Below are 20,073 nucleotides of genomic sequence, written 5' to 3' on the forward strand. Positions count from 1 at the left end.
TCCCCGCCCGCGCGCGCGGCCCCCGGCTCTCTGGCTGGCTAAACCGGGACCTCTAATGGTATAGCCAGCCCGGGAGCCGGGAATTGGGGGCCAGAACCGGGACTTTCCCGGGAGACCGGGACGGTCTGTCCACCCTAAGTCAAGCCCATGATGAGGCCAAGGATCATAAAAAACTAAGTCTGGCTGTAAAATTCTCCCAAGGCAAAACTAACAGGCAGACTGAATTTAATTCTGGAACAGATCTGATGAAGTGTGCTTCTAGCACACGAAAGCTTACATTCTGAATAAAACTTTGTTGGTCTTAAAGGTGCAACTTGACTCCTGCTTTGTTCAATTTTTGTTGTTGTTCAGTCGCACAGCCGAGTCTGATTCTTTGCGACCCCATAGACAAAGTCACATCAGGCCCTCCTGTCTTCCACCATCCTCTGAAGTCTGCTCAAATTCATGTTTGTTATATCAGTAACACTATCCAGCCATCTCATCTTTTGCTGTCCTCTTCTTCTTTTGCCTTCTGTCTTTCCCAGCATCAGGCTATTCTCCAGGGAGTGCTCCCTTCTCATTTGGTGGCCAAAGTATTTGAGCTTCAGCATCGGACCTTCCAGGGAACAGTCTGGGTTGATTTCCCTTAGGACTGACTAATTTGATCTTCTTGCTGTTTTTATTTTTGTTAATGGAATCCATAGTGGATGCCATAACAAAAGAGAGTGTCGTTTTTGCATGTTCAGGGTGGCTTTACCAATGAGTAAACACAGCCTAAGTCAAAGGGGTAGGTTTCTGAGTCAGAGGGGATTTTTGGACCACTAAAATGGATGTGGAGGAAGTGATTTGTACATACCGGTGTCCCCTTCTCCCCTGCAGGGCCCACAGGTCCTGGACTACCCCCACGTCCTGGCAGTCCGATGCCCCCAGCTGCTCCTGAAGGGCCTCGTTCACCAGGGGAGCCCTATTGAAAAGGAACAGATAAAATGAGCCTGCTTCAAGAATGTAAGAACATAAGAAGACCCCTGCCGGATCAGTTCAGTGGTGCACCTAGATCGGCATCCTATCTCACACAGCGGCTAAACCAATTCTTCCTCTGGAGGGCCAACAACAGGGCAGAGAGGCCAAGGCCTTCATAAGAACATCAGAAGAGCCCTGCTGGATCAGACCAGTGGTCCATCTACTCCAGCATCCTGTCTCACACAGTAGCCAACCAGTTCCTCTGGAGGGCCAGCAACAGGGCAGAGAGGCCAAGGCCTTCATAAGAACATCAGAAGAGCCCTGCTGGATCAGACCAATGGTCTATCTAGTCCAGCATCCTGTCTCACACAGCAGCCAACCAGTTCCTCTGGAAGACTGACAACAGGGCAGAGGCAAAGGCCTTTCCCTGCTGTTGTTTCCTGGTGCTGGGATTCAGAGATTTAGTGCCTCTGAATGTGGAGGTTCCCCTTGATCACCATGGCCAATGGCCATTGATAGATTTATCCTCCATGAATCTTTCTAATCCCTCCTTTAGCTGTTTATTCCTGTGGCTATCACTATATCCCCTGGCAGCTAATTCCACATTTAATCACCTCTTTGGGGCCCTCTTTATTGTAGAGACCACCAAATGTCCATAACCTCATCCATCAGGCTGGAGACTGTTACCAAGAGAGTGTCACCAGTACACCATAACCCCACACTACTCCACCCCACAGACCTTATTTTCTGAAGTCTCTGAGATGGAAAGTGATGTTCCCTGCTTCTCTGCTTCCCCCTGCCAAAAAACCGAGCCCGGGAGGCTGTGCAAGTGGAAAAGAGTAGGACAATTTTTCACAATTCCCTTAACTGTGGCCTCCCCCTGTCTCCCAATAGCCCACAGAGTTTTGCCACAATGGTTTCCTGACTCTTGTGCTGTGGGTAGGGTTGCCAATCCCCAGGTGGGGACAGGGGATCCCCTGGTTTGGAGGCCCTCACCCTACTTCAGGGTCATCAGAAAGTGGGGGGAAGGGAGGGAAATGTCTGCTGGGAACTCTGTTATTCCCTATGGAGATTTTTCCCCACAGAAAATAATGAATTGATCCACGGGTATCTGGGGCTCTGGGGGGGCTGTTTTTGAGGTAGAGGCACCAGATTTTTGGTATAGCATCTAGTGCCTCTCACCAAAATATCCCCCAAGTTTCAAAACGATTGGACCAGGGGGTCCAATTCTATGAGCCCCCCAAAAGTTGTCCCTATCCTTCATTATTTCCTATGGAAGGAAGGCATTGAAAAGGTGTGTGGTCGGCGGTCGCTTTAATTGTGATGGCCAGAACTCCCTTTGGAGTTCAATAATGCTTGTCACAGCCTTGATCTTGGCTCCACCCCTAATGTCTCCTGGCTCTACCCCCAAAGTCCCCAGATATTTCTTTAATTGGACTTGGCAACCCTAGCTGTGGGGGTCAGAAGGGGCTGCTAGAGAAAAGCAAGAAAGATCCGTGCCCATGAGCACCTTTCTGCTTGCAGTTTGATTTGTCAAAATCTCCATATTTTGCTCTTCCTGCAGCTCAAAGCAGCCTACAGGAGACCTGAGCTGCAGAAAACAAAACTATTTACAAAAAAAAAAAAAACTTAATCAGAAAAAAAAAACACTTGCACAACTTTCCCTCCTGATAATACCTTCCTTATAGATCTGCTGCCAAATGCTTGAAAAGACTAGTCTACGAAAACTGAAATGGTCCTCTGCACCCTCACAGTGCCCTGTTCCATTATGCTAGGAGCCATTTGCCAAAACAGACAGCAGGCCCCTGCTGCAGCCTCACAGAAGGTCAGAGGGAGGGTTCAAGCAGAAGGCAGCCTTGGGAGGATCTGAGGGGGTCAACAGGCTCAGAATGGCACTGGCTTTTCTTCAGGTAAACTGGCCCCAGGCTGTGTAAGATCTGATCTGTAGGCCCTACACTCTCTTGCCTGTTTCTAACACTGAGGCCCAGTCTACTCACAGTGGGGCCTTGAGGGCCCGGTGGCCCTTCCGCTCCCTTCAGTCCAGGTGGCCCCTGTGGAGGAAAGCGAGATACGAAAATTATTAGGGATGAAAAATTTCTCACACCTTTTTTGGGAGAGGAATTTAGCATTTTGCTGAAATGGCTGTCATGCAAGAAAATAACTTTGATTTCAGGATGATTCTCTGCTAGGCTTCCAAGTCCCCAGGTCCCAGCAGGGGATCCTCCAGTTTTTCAGGTCCCTCCCTGCCACCAGCCAGCTGGCCAGTGGGGGGAAGCTCCGCCTCAACAGCCACCATTTGCCTTTCCACCCAGGCAGATTTAGAAGAGGCTTGTGACTGTGTTTCTGAATGTGCATGCCTTTAAATCTGGCAAGAGAAAAGCTGTAGGGGGCAGAATGAGCAGACTGAGCCACATGGCTCTCAGTCCCTCTGTTTGCTAGGAGGAAAATTCCACCACCACCACCCCCACCCCACCCCCACCCCCCCGGCTGTGTTTTCATTTTCCTGAAGACATTGGTTGAAATACAGCAGATGGTTACATTTAGCAACATGAGTAAATTGCTAACTGTGTTTGCTAACTGTGTTTATTTTGGCCACTTTGTGAGTATTCACTTTCACTCAGTGGAAGTGTAGCTCCTGGGGGACAAGGAAATGAAAACTGTTGTATTATTTATTTATTTATTTCAGGGAATGGGAAAATGTCCTGGCTCACCCCCAAAGTCTCCCAGCTCCACCCCCAAAGTCCTCAGATATTTTCTGAGTTGGACCAGGCAGCCCTATTATCTGCAGAGGGCTGGAATGGGGGGGGGGGGATGAATTCCAGTCAAGGATTATCTAATTTCACTGCCTATCTTCTATCAGTTTTTTTTTTAAATTAAAATGCTGATTGGAGAGGGGAAAATGTTTCTGTTAACATGCATATAAAGCAATCGAGTGTAAGACTACATGGTAATCACAGTGAAGAGAGTGATAAGAATGTAAGGTCAAGGAGATAGAACTGAGAATGCAAAGCCAGTACCCAGTATGAGATTACATTCAGCAGCATACATTTTGTAGAAGAGGACACCTACATAGGCAGGCTTTTTTAACACACACACACAAACGACTAAGAGGTCATGGTCTCAGTGGAGTCAAGGTACTCAAAAAGAACTCACTGATGGCCATTTAAAGCTCAATAAAGGAACACAAGAAGCCAATCTCTACATCAGACAACAGTTCCATCTAGCCATGTCTTGTTTCCAGTCCTAGATACCAAACTCCCCTGGGCAGTTCACAAATAAGGAATGAAGGCAATTGATCAGTCTTTGGGAGGCACTTGTAGATGGTTTTATGAAGAAGAAGAACAAGAATTTATTTGATGTACTTGGTCTATATTTATAAGGCCCCTTAAACTCCGTAAGGAACAAAGCAGCTAATAAATATTTTAAATAAATAAATAGTTGCCCTCCATTCTCAATATTCAATATTCAAAGGTATATCACCTCTAAAAAAGGAGGTTCCACTTAGCTGTCTTAGCTACACATTACTGTTGTGAATGCTCAGGACACTTCCTCAAGTGGTGAAGGGTTCCAGAGGCTAGTTCCTTTGGTTCCCTTCAGCACTCAGGAAACCTGTGGAATTTTTGTACTTTTATTTACATATATGCAGGTAGAGTAGAGGTAGATCACAGGAGAAGACACAGAGGCACTTTTATATGGAAGAAGAGCTATCATCTCATTGGATCCCCACAGAGAGAGACATCCTGATACCCCCCACCAGGGCTTTTTTTTTTTTGTAGCAGGAATAGGGGTCCCAACCCTCCCGCCCTGGCGGGGGACCCCAGGATTTCCACCCTCTTCCCCCGCTCCCCCAAAAAACGGAAGCGGGGGGAGGGGGAAATGGCGAGCCGCTGCCGCCCCCTCCCCGCCCAGTGAAGCCGTAGGTGGCGGGCCCGCCGGCGCCCAGCAGCAGGAGGAGGCGGCGGCGGAGGAGGAGCTGGCGGCCGAGGGCCTCGCTGGCGGCGTTGGCACAGCAGAGGGGCAGCAGGAGCACGGCGAGGAGATCGGGCGCGCCGGAGCAGCGGAGGCAGAGGAGCCAGGCGCGGCCCAGGGCGGTGAGGGAGCTCTTGAAGGGGTGCAGCACAGCCCCGCCAGCACCAGCGCGGCAGTGCCGGAGGCCGAGGAGGAGGCCCCGAGCCCCCGGCCCTGCTCTCCATGCTCGCGCCACTGCCCTGCTTCACCCAGGCCTCCAGCCTCAGGTGGCCGCGGAGGGGCGGGGAGGACGAGCGGGAGGAGGAGGGAGGGACAGCTGCTAGTGCAGCTGCGGCGCGGGAACCTGCGGCTGCGGCGCTTGTCACAGCCTTGATATTGGCTCCACCCCCAAAGTCTCCTGGCTCCACCCCCAAAGTCCCCAGCTATTTCTTCAATTGGACTTGGCAACCCTAAGCAGGAACTCCTTTGCATATTAGGCCACACACCCCTGATGTAGTCAATCCTCCTGAAGCTTACGGTAAGCCCTGTACTAAGAGCCCTGTAAGCCCTTGGAGGATTGGCTACATCAGGGGTGTGTGGCATAATATGCAAAGGAGTTCCTACTGCAAAAACAGCCCTGCCACTCACCCCATGCATCAGCTCATTCCAGCAGTGCCCAACTGACCCATCTCCTGCTGGAATCTAAAATGCTGTGCTCTTTCTCACCAAAAAACCCACCTTCCTTCTCCCTCCGGTCAGCATGAGGGTGTTTTCCACATGGCGACAGGCATATGTAGTCTTCCCTACTGCTGCTGCAGTTGCTAACAAAGCACATCTACAATAAGCTTCCACACAACCTTTTTTTTTTTAATTGACAATTTAATAGTGTTGTAGCAATGTATCATTAGACTAAAATGTGCATCAGGTCCTCTAAGCTCCCAGCTGTCATTTTAAACAAGAACAGTCTGCAGCCCATTTCGTTTCCCCACCATATATTTCCAAAAGAAAAGAGGCTTACAGACTTACTTACTTTTTAAAAAACAAAGCAAGCTGGGAATTCAGAGAACCTGATCCATATTTTGCTATAACATTATATAACACTACTGTATCACTGATTAAAGAAAGTAAACATGCTAGTAAATCATTGATTAAAGAAAAAGGGAAACACCCCCCGCCCCCCGCAGTAGGGAGAGAAAATTGCTACTGTGTGAGAAATGACTGCTGTGTGAGCAGGTTCAGGAAAATCCAAACATTTCCACATATGCAGAGGGCACCAAGACATTGCTGTGATCTTTCCTAAAAGTTCAGAGCAAAGCAGGTTTGAGAAAGATCAACAAAAGAAAGGAAAACCAGAGGGGGTGTGTGCATGAATGCACTGTGAAGCTGTGGGGAAAAGCAGGAAACCCCACCTCAACCCCAACAGCGTCGAAGCCAGGGCAAATAATCTGTGCGGAAACACCCTGGAACAAGACCATTTCCTGGCAATTATGGGCCAGTCTGGAGATGTTTATGACCACTGAGAAAATCGTTGTCATTCTTTTTGTCATGTGAGGCAGATGTAGGGTTGCCAAACCTCAAAGTGGCCCTATACGATAAGAGTAGTCACAAAAAGTTAACCCCAGCAAACCACAAAACAGTCACTGTGACAATAATTACTATGAAATGATAATCACACCGCTTGGCATTGAGGATTCCAATAAGACTGTACTGTAATTGTGTGAATTTCTTTAAATTTCATAGTAATTATAGTCAGGGGTGAAATTCTAACAGGAGCTCCTTTGCGTATTAGGCCGCACACCCCTGATGTAGCCAATCCTCCAAGACCTTACAAGGCTCTTTTTTGTAAGCTCTTGGAGGATTGGCTACATAAGGAGGTGTGGCCTAAAATGCAAATGCGCTTCTGCTAGAATTCCACCCTGACTGTTCTGTGGTTTGCTGGGGTTAACCTCTAGGTGGTGGCTGGAGATCTCATGGGATTACAACTGTTCTCCAGATGACAGAAATCAGTTCACCTGGAGATCATGGCCACTTTGGAAGTTGGACTCTAAGGCATTATGCCCTGCTGAAGCCCCTCCTCTCCCCCAAACCTTACTCTCATCAGGCTCTTCCCTCAAAAAAATACCTCCAGTTATTTCCCAGAACCCAAGCTGGCAACCCTAGATAGATGCTACTGTGATTAGAGGCTGAGCATCAAGGAAAGAGCTGTTCTGAAATCCCAAATTCATTCCAACACTACAAATGCCAATATGTGATAAAAGACCTGCTACCAATGAGAAATTTCCCTGGTCTTAGCAAAACCTTCTGGGGGTGCATTCGTGCAAAATGGATAGATTGACAACTGCTCATCACCAGGCACTCTCTGCCATGGTTCCCAACTGATGGAATGGGCTACCTGACGACAGGGGTCATTTTGTAGAAAAATAGGTGGTGGAGCTCATTAGATGCCACCTCCCCACCAGCCAAAAGCAACTCGATGCAAGAAAGAAGAGCCCCAGGTGAGCGAGGCCTGCTTGGGCTGGCTAGAGATCCAGCCAGCCCAAGCAGGCCTCGCTCACCTGGGGCTCTCCTTGGCTGCCCCCCCCCTCAGTCAAAAGCCCAGCAAACCACGTGCTGCCCAAAATCACATAAGAAGTGGAGAAAGGGTGGCGTGGGCTTCTCCAGGGGTTAATGAGGGCTGCTGGGGGTGTGGCAAAGCCTCTGGTGGCTGGCTGGCTGCCTGCTCTCCTAATTCAGGGATCGTTATGCAGCTGCACCTACTATTCCATGGACAAGGTAGATGGGAAGGAGGATGGGGAACCCTGAGAAAGGTCCAGGAGCTGCGCTCCTGTGAGCTCCTGCTGCATCTGAGGCCTGCCTGACAAGATCAGGAAGGTGTCCATATTTCTGTTTGGTGGGCAAAATGAAACTGTTCAGGAAGTCTTTTTTTTTTTTTATAACGGGAACAGGGTGATAGTGCAATGGAAATGTTCAGTAAATGGAATTGCTCAAGACATCTGTTAACTGAGAAAATTTGAGTCCCCTCTTTGTATTGTTTATTGCACATATACTGTTTTTTTAAAAAGCCTATTGTTCTCAAATGACGTAACCCAGTTGTATTACATTGCTGATTTTATGCATTATATTGGTCTTTGTTTAGTTTATTCGATTTATAGCCTGCCCTCGCCGCCGAAGTAGGCTCAGTCTTGTTTTGTTTTTATAATTCTGCAATCCACCTTGAGTCTCAGCAAGAAAGGTGGGCTGCAGATGAAAGAAATAAAACCACCAAGGCTTTCTTTGAGTAGGAATGCACAGAAACGCAGTTCCGGCTAGCGGGGGGGGGGGGGTGGGATGTGCAAATGAGTCCCTGCTGAGCTTTTCCTACAAAAAAAGCCCTGTGTGAAACAATGGTGATTTCAGGGGGTGTGACCTAATATGCAAATGAGTTCCTGCTGGGCTTTTCCAACAAAAATAGCCCTGAAAACCAGTCTGTCAAGGCCAAGGCTGTTTGCCTGCATCGTCTCCTGTAGATATCTCTTCCATCAGAACGACACTTACGGTCTCTCCAGCAGGTCCTCGAGCCCCAGTAAAGCCTCTCAATCCAGGAGGGCCATCTTTGCCCGGGATGCCGCTAGGGCCGGGATCACCCTAGAATCAAAGGTCAAAGTTACTTCATGGGGAGACCTGAGACCATGCAAAGTTTCAGCAAGATTTTGGATTTCTTTGCCCCTCTCTGTAGGAAAATACATCTGCCTTCTTGATTAGGGCTGGTTGCATTCTCCCTGCTATTCCTTAGACGGGGGGTGCCTGACCTTTTTGAGCCTATGGACTCCTTTGGAATTTGGGTGCAGGGTGGCAATGCTAGTACAAAATGGCTGCCACGTGAGACGGAGCCGGGGGGGGGGGGAGGATAACGTGCACACAATAGATGACCAATGGAGGAAAGGGAGAATGAAACACACACCACACGCAGACACAAGCAGACAGGGAATATAACCACACATACATACACTGAAGAAGCTCGAAGGAGGATAACATGCACACAAAAGGTGACCGGTGGGGGAAAGGGAGGGGTAAAACACTGCACGCACAAGCGGATGGGGAATATAAACACACACAGAGAAGAAGTCCATGGGGGATAACATACACGCAAAAGATGGCCACTGGGGGAAAGTGGGGTTAAAATACACCCCACACACAAATAGATGGGGAATATAGACAGAGAGAGAGAGAAGAAACTCAAAGGGGGATAAACTTACAAACAAAAGAGAGCCAATGGAGGAAAAGAAAGGTAAAACGCAATGCACACAAGCTGATAGGGAACACATACACAAGAAGAAGCCCCCTGCCCCGACACACAGACAGAAACCACCCCACAGCTGATCTGCAGGTCCTGGTTATCAAAGCTGGCCCTGCCACTAGGCAAACTAGGCAATTCCCTATGGTGCTGGCCTTCTGGGGGCACCATGTGACTCAGTGACATTATCAGTGTGGGGGGGGAGGGGCACCAGATGTTAGTCTTGCCTAGGGTGCCAGGCAGTCTAGGGCCAGCCCTGCTGGTTACAAGATCCTGGATCCTTTTCCATTGAGCAATGGGGAGGATCCAAATGAAAACCCCTTTTATCCACATGAAGGGCATGAGTCACTGATTCTGCCTTCACAAGGGTCCCACCTACTTGACTGAAGGGCATGGCAGGCATCTGGGAAAGAGTTTGTGGACAATATGGTGCCCATGGGCACCACATGAGGGAACCCTGCCTTAAAGGATGCCATTGCTTCTGTTCGCTACAAACCCCAGACATTTTCAGTCTCTAATTGCATCGGGGGCTTTGTAGGCTTCAGATGCAGAGCATAAACAGTTATTACTGCTTGCATATGTGAGAAGACAGAATAGCTGTTGCCCTGGTAGTAAAAAAAACAAATACAGCATTTTTTCTGGATGATCATGCAGCAGATCCAACGAAATCAGCATGGACATAAGTTTGGGACACATGTTCATGCAGAATTAACTCCAAACTTCTGGCAGCAACAAATGGAAGGAGGGGGCCCATGGGGGGAAAAAGGCATGGAGCTGTCTTCCAGAGTTTGAAGGCACTATGTTCCAGAACAGGGACAGAGGAGGCCAGGGCTGAAATTCTAGCAGGAGCTCCTTTGCATATTAGGCCACACCCTCCTGATGTAGCCAATCATCCAAGAGCTTACAAAAAAGAGCCTTGTAAGCTCTTGGAGGATTGGCTACATCAGGGGTGTGTGGCCTAATATGCAAAGGAGCTCCTGCTAGAATTCCACCCCTGGAGGAGGCATGATGGCTGATTGAAGACTAGTGCCTAACAGTGTCATCTTTCACACCTCTAAGTCCATTGATTTTAACAGAATTAGAAAGCTGCAACTTTGCTTAGGATGGCGCTATGGATGGGTACGAGCCAGCTGACAAATTAAAATTTGTTACAAATTCTGGCTGGTTTGCGGTCATGCAGCAATGATCGCAAACTGACGAACCACCATGAACTTTCACAAATTTTGACGTAGTTCACGGCTCTTCATGAAAACTAGCTGTCATTCAGCTGTTTGATTTAAATGGCTGGGAGCCATTTAAACCCCTGCTTTCTGCTCCTCGTGAAAAGCTGTGGGGAACAGAAAGCAGGGGTTTGAATGTCTCCAACTTGGGGCTTGGAGCCAGCCCCTGGAAGCCCTTTAAACTGTTGATCTGTGTGGAACTCCATAGCCCCACTGTTTAAAAGGGCTTTCCAGAGCAGTTAGCCCTTTTAAACAGCTGAGCCATGGGGAGCAGGCTGCCCCTGCGGCTCAGCTGTTTTGTCACAAACCTCATGAACCTGGTTCAGTTTGTATGCAAGCTGGCTAGGTTTGTGGGGGTTGTGGTTTGCCCATGAACCACAAACCAAACTGCATTTTTGTGGCTTGTGCCCATCTCTGGCTGGCACTATAGCAGACTACTTTGAATTAGGAAGTCTTTGATTTAAGGCCTGGTCTATAAACAAAGCAGGGTTGTCAACTGACAGGTGGTGCCTGGAGATCTCCTGGAATTACAACAGATCTCCAGACAACAGAGATCAGTTCCCCTGGAGAAAATGGCTGCTTTGGAGGGTGGACTGTATGCCATTATACCCTGCAGAGGTCCTTCACTTCCCCAAGCCCTTCACTTCCCCAGGCTCCATATCTAAATCCCCTGGAATTTTCCAACCTGAGTTGGCAACTCTGTCTTGCAAGATGACAATGATACTGATACTGCAGGGACAGGAACTCCTTTGACAAGTGATAATGATACTGCAGGGGCAGGAACTCCTTTGCATATTAGGCCACACCCTCCTGATGTAGCCTATCCTCCAAGAGCTTACAGTAGGCCCTGTAAGAAGAGCCCTGTAAGCACTTGGAGGATTGGCTACATCAGGAGGGTGTGGCCTAGTATGCAAAGAAGTTCCTGCTACGAAAAAGCCCTGATGATACGTAGATTATTGAGGTGGCAGAATGTACCGGATTACTTCAAGATTGCATTTTCCCAAGTTCCTTTACATTCATTCCCTGTAAGTGGAAAACTAACATAGTGATGTAAAAATCTAGGCTTTTCCCTTCCCAGGTGAGACTTTTTCTTTAAAAATGCAAAGGCTTTTTTGTGGGAGTGGGGGGGGGAGCATGAAGAATGTGTTGGCTCCCCCTCCCATCTGTCATGGTCCAGCCCCATCTAAAATTCTGCCTTCTCCTTTTGCTGCATGTATAAACCAGGCCCAAATCTCTCTCAGCCAGGTGTATGTTTGGGGGAAGGGGGTGGGGAATGGAAAGCTTGTCGGTTCCGCTGCTTTTCTTTGCAGCCTTTCCACGGGGACTAGGCAATGCTCAATTAGAGCTGCAAATGTAAATTGCAATGCAAGCACCAGTGATATTCCGCAGGCTCATGTAAAATGTCAACATGCACACTTGAACTCTCTGCTACACTGTGCGACTGCACTTTCTGTGCAACTGCTCTTTCAATCCGAAAAGCAAGGCGCTAGAGACATCACACGAAAATGTCCTGGGATTTCTATAAATATAGGTCAAAAACGTGTGACAATCAGTGGAAGACTAATTTAACACATCTCTAGCTTGAGGCACATTGTTACAATTTTACAGACAGACTCCATCATTCGTAATATCCTGTACCTCACGCTCAACCTGGCTCCCATGCGGATCAGGAAACACAGAAAACGGGGCCAAGCTCAGATCGGAGTTGGGGGGAGGTTGTCTTTTATAGACCCCGGGGAACCCCCCAGCTTTGCAAAACTAAAATCAAACAATTTGACCCAGAGAAAACTCCAGTTTTCTGGGTTACACCTCTGAGGAAGTCAGTCACAGTTGCTGGTGAAATGCCACGATGCCAAGACCATGGCCACATAGCCTGGAAAATCTACAACAACCAATGGACTCCGGCCATGAAAGCCTTTGACAACAAAATCAAACACTGCTCCAAATGGCGGGGGTTAAATTCCTTCTCCCCCCAGTGAGGAATGTCTGCACAGACACCATAATGAAGTATGCCCTTTGGGGTGGCTGTGGGGAGAGATTCTTCCACTCACTAAGCATTGCGGGCAGGAGAGAGAGACGGAGCCATTTCCACTTGTTCTAGACAGTTAGGTGGAGGATGGAGCAGCTGGAAGTGCCATTGCTTGAGTCAGGCAGTTGAAGATGGTAGTGCTGTGGGTGGGTGGGTGGGGAAAGGGGGAAGCTTGAATTCCGCCCTCCCAACAGGAGCCAGACAGCAGTTTCATAAAATTCTATGTAAATGCTAAGGGCTATCAAACTATGAAACACTCAGCCAACCGCTGCTATCACATAAATGTTAAGTGCACATAAAATCAAAATCAGATAACCTTTCAGAATCCAATTTTGATTTTTTTGAACCTTCCCCCCCCCCCCTTTTTACTTTCAGCATTTGATTTTCAGGAACAGTTTTTTAAAAATCCTTTTTATTGTTGTCGTCAATTGTCTGTCTTGCTGATTTTTTTTAACAAAACCCAGTACCCTTAAATACGAACTTGCAAAATCCAACACATTATAACTGCATTTTTGTCCTGTTTCTAATTGTTTTAGAATTTCTAGATTTAATGGGAATCGTGGTTAAATCAGAATTGGCGAGTGGGGGATGCAAATGCTAATTTTTGCAAACTAATTCATGTTAGGAGAATATTTTTGAACAGCAACACACACATTGTATCCAGTATTAACTGTCCCTCCTCGACCAATAGACTCCAGGACAGTTCAAAGCATGATTACTTCCTCTTTTGTACTATTTCACTACCTTTCTCTCCACTACTAATACTACTAACACTCTTTATTGATGACCCTGGAGGACCCTTCTAAATCTATGATTCTATGATTTGTTCATACCCAACAAATCAAGTTCAAAGCCAGATCATGAGAATGTGGCTTCCAGCATTCCATTCTGTGTTGCCTCCCTGTGTGCCATTATAACACTCCCACCTGCCCCAGGAAGTACATACCTTAGCACCTTCTCTGCCAGCAGCACCTGGAAGCCCTTGTTCTCCGGGAGGACCAGGGGAGCCAGGGTGGCCTCTCTCACCCATAGGACCAGTTTCTCCTGAGTTTCCCTGTTGTGCAAAGAAAGGACAGCATTTGAGAGTCTCTATGTGACTAAAGCAGAGTTTCTGGGAGAGCAACCACTGGCTTTGAGCCTTGCTTCACATGATGATGATGATATTGGATTTATATCCCACCCTCCACTCAGAGAGGCTCACAATCTCCTTTACCTTCTTCCCCCACAACAGACACCCTGTGAGGTGGGTGAGGCTGGAGAGGGCTCTCACAGCAGCTGCCCTTTCAAGGACAACCTCTGCCAGAGCTATGGCTGACCCAAGGCCATGCTAGCAGGTGCAAGTGGAGGAGTGGGGAATCAGACTTAACCACTACACTTAACCACTACACCAAACTGGCTCTCCATTGTTCCTATGTAACGGAAGGACCCATTAGCTCATGGGTGGCAAAACTGCAGTTCGGGAGCCGCATGTAGCTCTTTGATACATATTCGGTGGTTCTTGAAGCCCCCACCACTCCATCAGCCAACTTGGAGAATGTATTTAAAGTTGCTTTCTTTCTACCTCTTCCTCCCTCCTTCCTCTCCACCTTCCTCCCCACCTTCCTTCCTTCCTCCCTCCCTCCCCTTCCTTCCTTCCATCCCTCCCTCCCTCAATCATCTGACATTCATGTCTTGTGGCTCTCAAACATCTGTTTGAACATATGAACATATGAAGCTGCCTTATACTGAATCAGACCCCTGGTCCATCAAAGTCAGTATTGTCTTCTCAGACTGGCAGCGGCTCTCCAGGGTCTCAAGCGGAGGTTTTTCACACCTATTTGCCTGGACCCTTTTTTGGAGATGCCAGGGATTGAACCTGGGACCTTCTGCTTCCCAAGCAGATGCTCTACCACTGAGCCACCATCCCTCCCCTACTGTTTATTCCTATGTGGCTCTTATGTTAAGCGAGTTTGGCCACCCCTGCATTAGGCACATCAGTGAGAAAGTATGGGCCCAAACAGGGCTTCACATACCCAATTCTGCCTCTCTTCCCCTCTGCCTACTAAAGAACTTCTGTTATACAGGAATTCTGCTTTTTGTTATCATGGTTAACAGTTGTAATCCATAAATAAGGTTGCCAGCTTTGTGTTGAGAAACATGTGGAGATTCTGCGGTGGAGCCTGGAGAGGACAGGGTTTGTGGAAGGGAGGGACCTCAGTACGGAACAGTGCCACAAAGTTCACCTTACGAAGCAGCCATTTTCTCTAGGGGAGCTGAACTCTGCCAGCTGGAGATCAGCTGTAAAAGTGGGAGATCTCCAAACCACACCTGGAGGCTGGCAACCATAATTTTAAAGGCTAACAAAATGGGTTCCAGCATAAGCTTTCATGAGTCAAAGACAACTTCATTACATACATGAGAAGCGCTCAAGCATTACGTAGACATATTTATACTCCAAGCTGCAGACAACCTGAAAGGGGGGGCAGGGGAGATGTTACTAGAGAGGCCAGTTATATTTGCCTAATAAATCAGTACTTCAAGCATCTAATGAAGTGAGCTCTATCTCGGTATGGCTTATGCTGGAATACATTTCTGGTAGCCTTAAAGATGTCACCAGACGCCTGCTTTATTTTGTTGCTACAAATCAATCCAGTCACCTGTCCAGCAACATCCTTCGCAAATGAAGCCTAATTCCATTTTAAAACTATTTACACAGCAGCCGTAATGTCATCTTGGGCCTGTAAGTTTTCTAAGTCAATTATAAATGGTCTGAAGAAATCAGTTCTGTTTGTATATCCTTAGCCAACTACAGTTTTAATTGAATGTTCTTGAGTTTCAGGTTGGAGAGCAAGCGAGATACGGCAGCCTTTCCTCCCTAGTCACCTGCTTCATATTTCATAATTGTATTAACCTTGGTTGTACTTTTCCTACTCACTTTTCTTTTTCTAAACTAAAAAAAGGGCCCTGAAGGGCAAATGGGAAATGGCTACTTACTTCCCACATAATCTGTCTGTGAACTTTTCAGGGGTACTGATGACTCCCTGCTAGGTCATGGACTTTTATTATGATCAGGCATGGTCACATGAAGGTAACTGGGAGGGCTTCTAGTGTCCTGGCCCCACTGGTGGACCTCCTGATGCCACTTTTTTTTTTGGCCACTGTGTGACACAGAGTGTTGGACTGGATGGGCCATTGGCCTGATCCAACATGGCTCTCTTATGTTCTTATTTTTCTTAACTAAGAGCCATACTAGACTTCACGTTTTTTTAACAAGTCGAATCAAGGTTTCCCTAACCTGACATACAGCAGCTGCTGGAAATAGTGCAGGGGTGAAGATAGAAGCCCCCTCTTCCCCATCTCCACCATGTAGGGTTGCCAATCCCCAGGTGGGGGGAGGGAAATGTCTGCTGGGAACTCTGTTATTCCCTAGGGAGATTTATTCCCATAGAAAATAATGGAGAATTGATCCGTGGGTATCTGGGGCTCTGGGGGGCTGTTCTTTAAGGTAAAGGCACCAAATTTTCACTATAGCATCTAGTGCCTCTCTCCCCCAAAAAAACCCCAAGTTTCAAAAAGATTGGACCAGGGGGTCCAATTCTATGAGCCCCAAAAGAAGGTGCCCCTATCCTTCATTATTTCCTATGGAAGGGAGGCATTGAAAAGGTGTGCTGTCCCTTTAAATGTGATGGCCAGAACTCCCTTTAGAGTTCAATTATGCTTGTCACAGCCTTGATCTTGGCTCCACCCCTAATGTCTCCTGGCTCCACCCCCAAAGTCTCCTGGCTCCACCCCCAAAGTCCGTAGATATTTCTTAAATTGGACTTGGCAACCCTACCACCATGCCAGAGTTCCAATGTCAATGAGGCTTGTGTGGTGCTTGAGAATTTAGTTTCCATCAGCCCCAGTCTGGCTGAGTCAAACAAAAACTGAGACTGGGAAACTCTGACCCAACACATTCAGAAACAGAACTTCTAGGCTGGCCTGTAAAGTGTATCAGACTATAAAAGCCAGCCTATATAGCAGGGGTGGCCAAACTGTGGCTTGGGAGCCACATGTGGCTCTTTCACACATATTGTATGGCTCTCGAAGCCCCCACTGCCCTGTTGGACAGCTTGGAGACGAATCTGTCTCCTTAAAATCACCTCTCCAAGCCAAGCCAGCCGGTGGCTTGGAGAATGCATTTAAAGTTAAAGTTGCTTTCTTTTCACCTCCCCCCCATTTATTTGCCTGCCTTCCTTCCTTGCAGCTCTCAAACATATCTGAGGTTCATGTCTTGTGACTCTCAAACATCTGACATTTATTCTATGTGACTCTTATGTTAAGCAAGTTTGGCCACCCCTGCTATATAGTGTAAGACTATAAAGGCCCAGATTATAATGTAGCAGGTCAGCAGGGCTTTTTTTGAGCAGGAATGCACAGGAATGCAGTTCCAGCTGGCTTGGCAATGGGGCATGTGGCCTAATATGCAAATGAGTTCCTGCTGGGCTTTTTCTTTTAAAAAAGCCCTGTTGGTCAGTATTGTCTTGTGCAAAGCAAGTACAGCATTTGAGAGCCACTATCAGTGTTCCCTCTAAGCTGAGTGTCAGCTAGCTCACAGTTTTTTAGCCTCTGGCTCACACATTTTTGTCTTCACTCAGGAAAAATGGCTCCAGAGCAAACTAATTCATGCAGTAGCCAAATTGCTCACTCACAACTTTAATGCCAGTAGCTCACAAAGCAGAATTTTTGCTCACAAGACTCCATAGCTTAGAGGGAACACTGGTCATTTTGTGATCAAAGCAGAATTTCTGGGAGACCAACCACTGACTCTGAATCTTGCTTTACATCATTGTTCCTATGTATCGGAAGGACCCGTTAGGCACATCAATGAGAAAGTATGGGCCCAATGTGATCACAAACAGGTCTTTGTATACCGCATTCCGCCTCTCTTCCCCCTCTGCCTACTAAAGAATATACTTCTGTTACACAAAAATTCTGTTTTTAGTTATCATTGTTAATGGCTGTGGATAGCACAAATCCTTCATAAATAGAATTGGGTGGAGAAATATGCAGAGATTTGGGGGTGAAGCTCTCCGGGGTCTCCAGTTCTACAGGTTCACAGGTGGAGGTCCCATCACCTACTAATTGATCCTTTGAACAGGAGATGCTGGGGACTGAACCTGGGACCTTCTCCACACAAGGCAGATGCTCTGCCACTGAGCCATGCCACTCCTGCGATTCTCATAGTTGCAAAAATCTGCACCATATACCTGACCAAATATAAGATGTCTCCAGATGACCCAGAGAGCTTCTAAATCCTGTGTCCCTAATCACCTTTCCATTTGTGGTCTGGCAGATGATCAGCAAAGGAACCCAATATCAATTTCTGCAGTCTCTTTTCCTGTTTTTCTTCCATTGATTAAAAAAGGAGACTTTTTAAATTCAGTCTCTTAGGACACCGTTTACCAAATCCATTGCATAGCTCTCTCTGTTTGCCTCAGCTGTCTGATTAGTGGAACAGTCAGATGATTATTCTTTAGGGTTGCCACATCCCCCGCAGCTTCTGGTGGGGAATTGTTTTTATGCATGCCTTGCGCTTGTGGCGCAATGATATCACTTGGTACCATAGAGTTTTCCTCCCAAATTGCTAGAGCGTCCGGGAAAGCCATAAAGTTTCCCCAGACACTCCTAGAGTGCTGTATGCAACATTGCCGGCATGATGATGTCACTTCTGAGTGACATCATCACACTGGCAATGTAGGGGGAGGATCCGCCCTGATGGTCCAGTGTGGCCTGGCAGGTTGGGAACCTCCAGGGCGGAAGAACCTCTGCCCAGTCCGGGAACTTGGCAGCCCTATTATCCTTTACTAAAACCATGTACATTGAAGACCTTTCCTTTACCTGTGGTCCCACGACCCCAGCAGGCCCTGGTGGGCCAGTTTTGCCATGGAATCCCTAAAGGAAGAAGAAACAGGTATTAGTGTCCAAAGAAGAAAGGGCAACACAGGAAGAATCCTATTAGGACTTCAGTTAAGATCCATAAATCTAGTGGATGGATGGAACATTTGATGTGTTTGCCAGGCAGTCCTCGAAGACTACCCAATAGTCTTTCAACATATTCCTACTGCCCCACCACTTTCCAAGTGTTCAGTGGCAGCCATTTTCTTGTTCTGAGGGACTGGTTTCCTAGAAACCCTCATTTCCTCCTGTCCCAGCTAAGTGGTGGATGTGGGTGAAAGTATTTGTGGCAACAAAGGAAAACAGGAAACAACAGTGGTGGTTCAGACCTGGCAGGGACTGGGGTTAGGCTTGCTGACTCTGAAATGGGCAATACCCAGGGTTGCCAAGTCCAATTCAAGAAATATCTGGGGACTTTGGGGGTGCAGCCAGGAGCAAGGGTGTGACAAGCTTGATTGAACTCTATAGAGAGTTCTGACAATCTCATTTAAAGGGACCGAACACCTTTTAAATACCTTCCCTCCATCCGGAAATAATGAACGATGGAGACACCTTCTTCTGCGGCTCATAGAATTGGACCCCCTGGTCCAATCTCCCCCACCACCACAGGTATTAGGGTTGCCAGGTCCAATTCAAGAAATATCTGGGGACTTTGGGGGTGAAGCCAGGAGACTTTGGGGGTGGAACTAGGAGACATCAGGGGTGGAGCCAGGAGCAAGGTTGTGACAAGCATAATTGAACTCTAAAGGGAGTTCTGACAATCACATTTAAAGGGACCGCACACCTTTTAAATGCCTTCCCTCCATTGGAAATAATGAAGGATGGGGTCACCTTCTTTCGGGGCTCATAGAATTGGACCGCCTGGTCCAATTGTTTTGAAACTTGGATGGTGTTTTGAGGAGAGGCACTAGATGCTATGCTGAAAATTTGGTGCCTCTACCTAAAAACAGAGCCCTAGATACCCACAGATCAATTCTTTATTATACCTTATGGAAATTGATCTCCATAGGGTATAATGGAGTGTCCAGCAGACATTTTCCTCCCCCACCCCTGACTTCTGATAACCCTGAAATGGGGGAGGGCCTCCAAACTGGAGGATCTCCTGCCTCCACCTGGGGATTGGCAACCCTAGAAATATCTGGAAATTTTTTGGGTGGAGCCTGGGTAGGGAGGGCTTGGGGAGGGACAGAATCTCAGTGTGGTATAATGCCATACAGTCCACCCTTCAAAGAAGGCATTTTCTTCAGATTAAATGATGTCTATCATCTGGACATCAGTTGTAATTCCAGGAGACCTCCAGGCCCTACCTGGAGGTTGGCAGCCCTAACTGGGTCAGGGGTAAATGTGCAGTGCTACAGAAGAAGTGAGGTACAGAAAGAAAGCACACTTTGCCCCAAAGGGACACTCACCGGCTCCCCACGTTGGCCTGGATGTCCAGGCAAGCCATCCTTCCCTCCAGGGCCCTACCAAGGAGAAAGTTCCATGTTAAAAAAGAAGTCATCGGAGGGATCGTTCATCTCAGATATTAGAGCTGCAGCCAAACAGAATAGACTCATCCTGGAAAATCTGGGAGGCTTATGGAAGAGGACTCAGCCTGTCCTACAACATCAAAACTGCACTGCCTACAACATATTTATTTATTCATTTCCAGGGCTTTTTTTTTTACGGCAGGAACGCAAAGGAATGCAGTTCCAGCTGGCTTCGCATCAGGGGTGTGGCCTAATATGCAAATGATATCCTGCTGGGCT

At 47.5% G+C, this 20,073-nt stretch overlaps 1 protein-coding gene across 1 annotated transcript in view; it reads right to left on the bottom strand.

Annotated features, from left to right (window-relative positions):
- Window positions 1-20,073, bottom strand: part of COL5A3 (collagen type V alpha 3 chain) — a 241,941-nt gene that overhangs the window by 58,706 nt on the left and 163,162 nt on the right. Inside the window, exons 37-42 of the mRNA XM_060253306.1 lie at window positions 19,735-19,788; window positions 18,269-18,322; window positions 13,356-13,463; window positions 8,422-8,511; window positions 2,937-2,990; window positions 836-943 (exon numbers count right to left, since the gene is read on the bottom strand). Coding sequence (XP_060109289.1) covers window positions 836-943; window positions 2,937-2,990; window positions 8,422-8,511; window positions 13,356-13,463; window positions 18,269-18,322; window positions 19,735-19,788 — 468 coding nt within the window. The remainder of the gene's footprint in view (window positions 1-835; window positions 944-2,936; window positions 2,991-8,421; window positions 8,512-13,355; window positions 13,464-18,268; window positions 18,323-19,734; window positions 19,789-20,073) is intronic.

The sequence above is a fragment of the Heteronotia binoei genome, chromosome 13, assembly GCF_032191835.1.
Source record: "Heteronotia binoei isolate CCM8104 ecotype False Entrance Well chromosome 13, APGP_CSIRO_Hbin_v1, whole genome shotgun sequence".
NCBI lineage: Eukaryota > Metazoa > Chordata > Lepidosauria > Squamata > Gekkonidae > Heteronotia > Heteronotia binoei.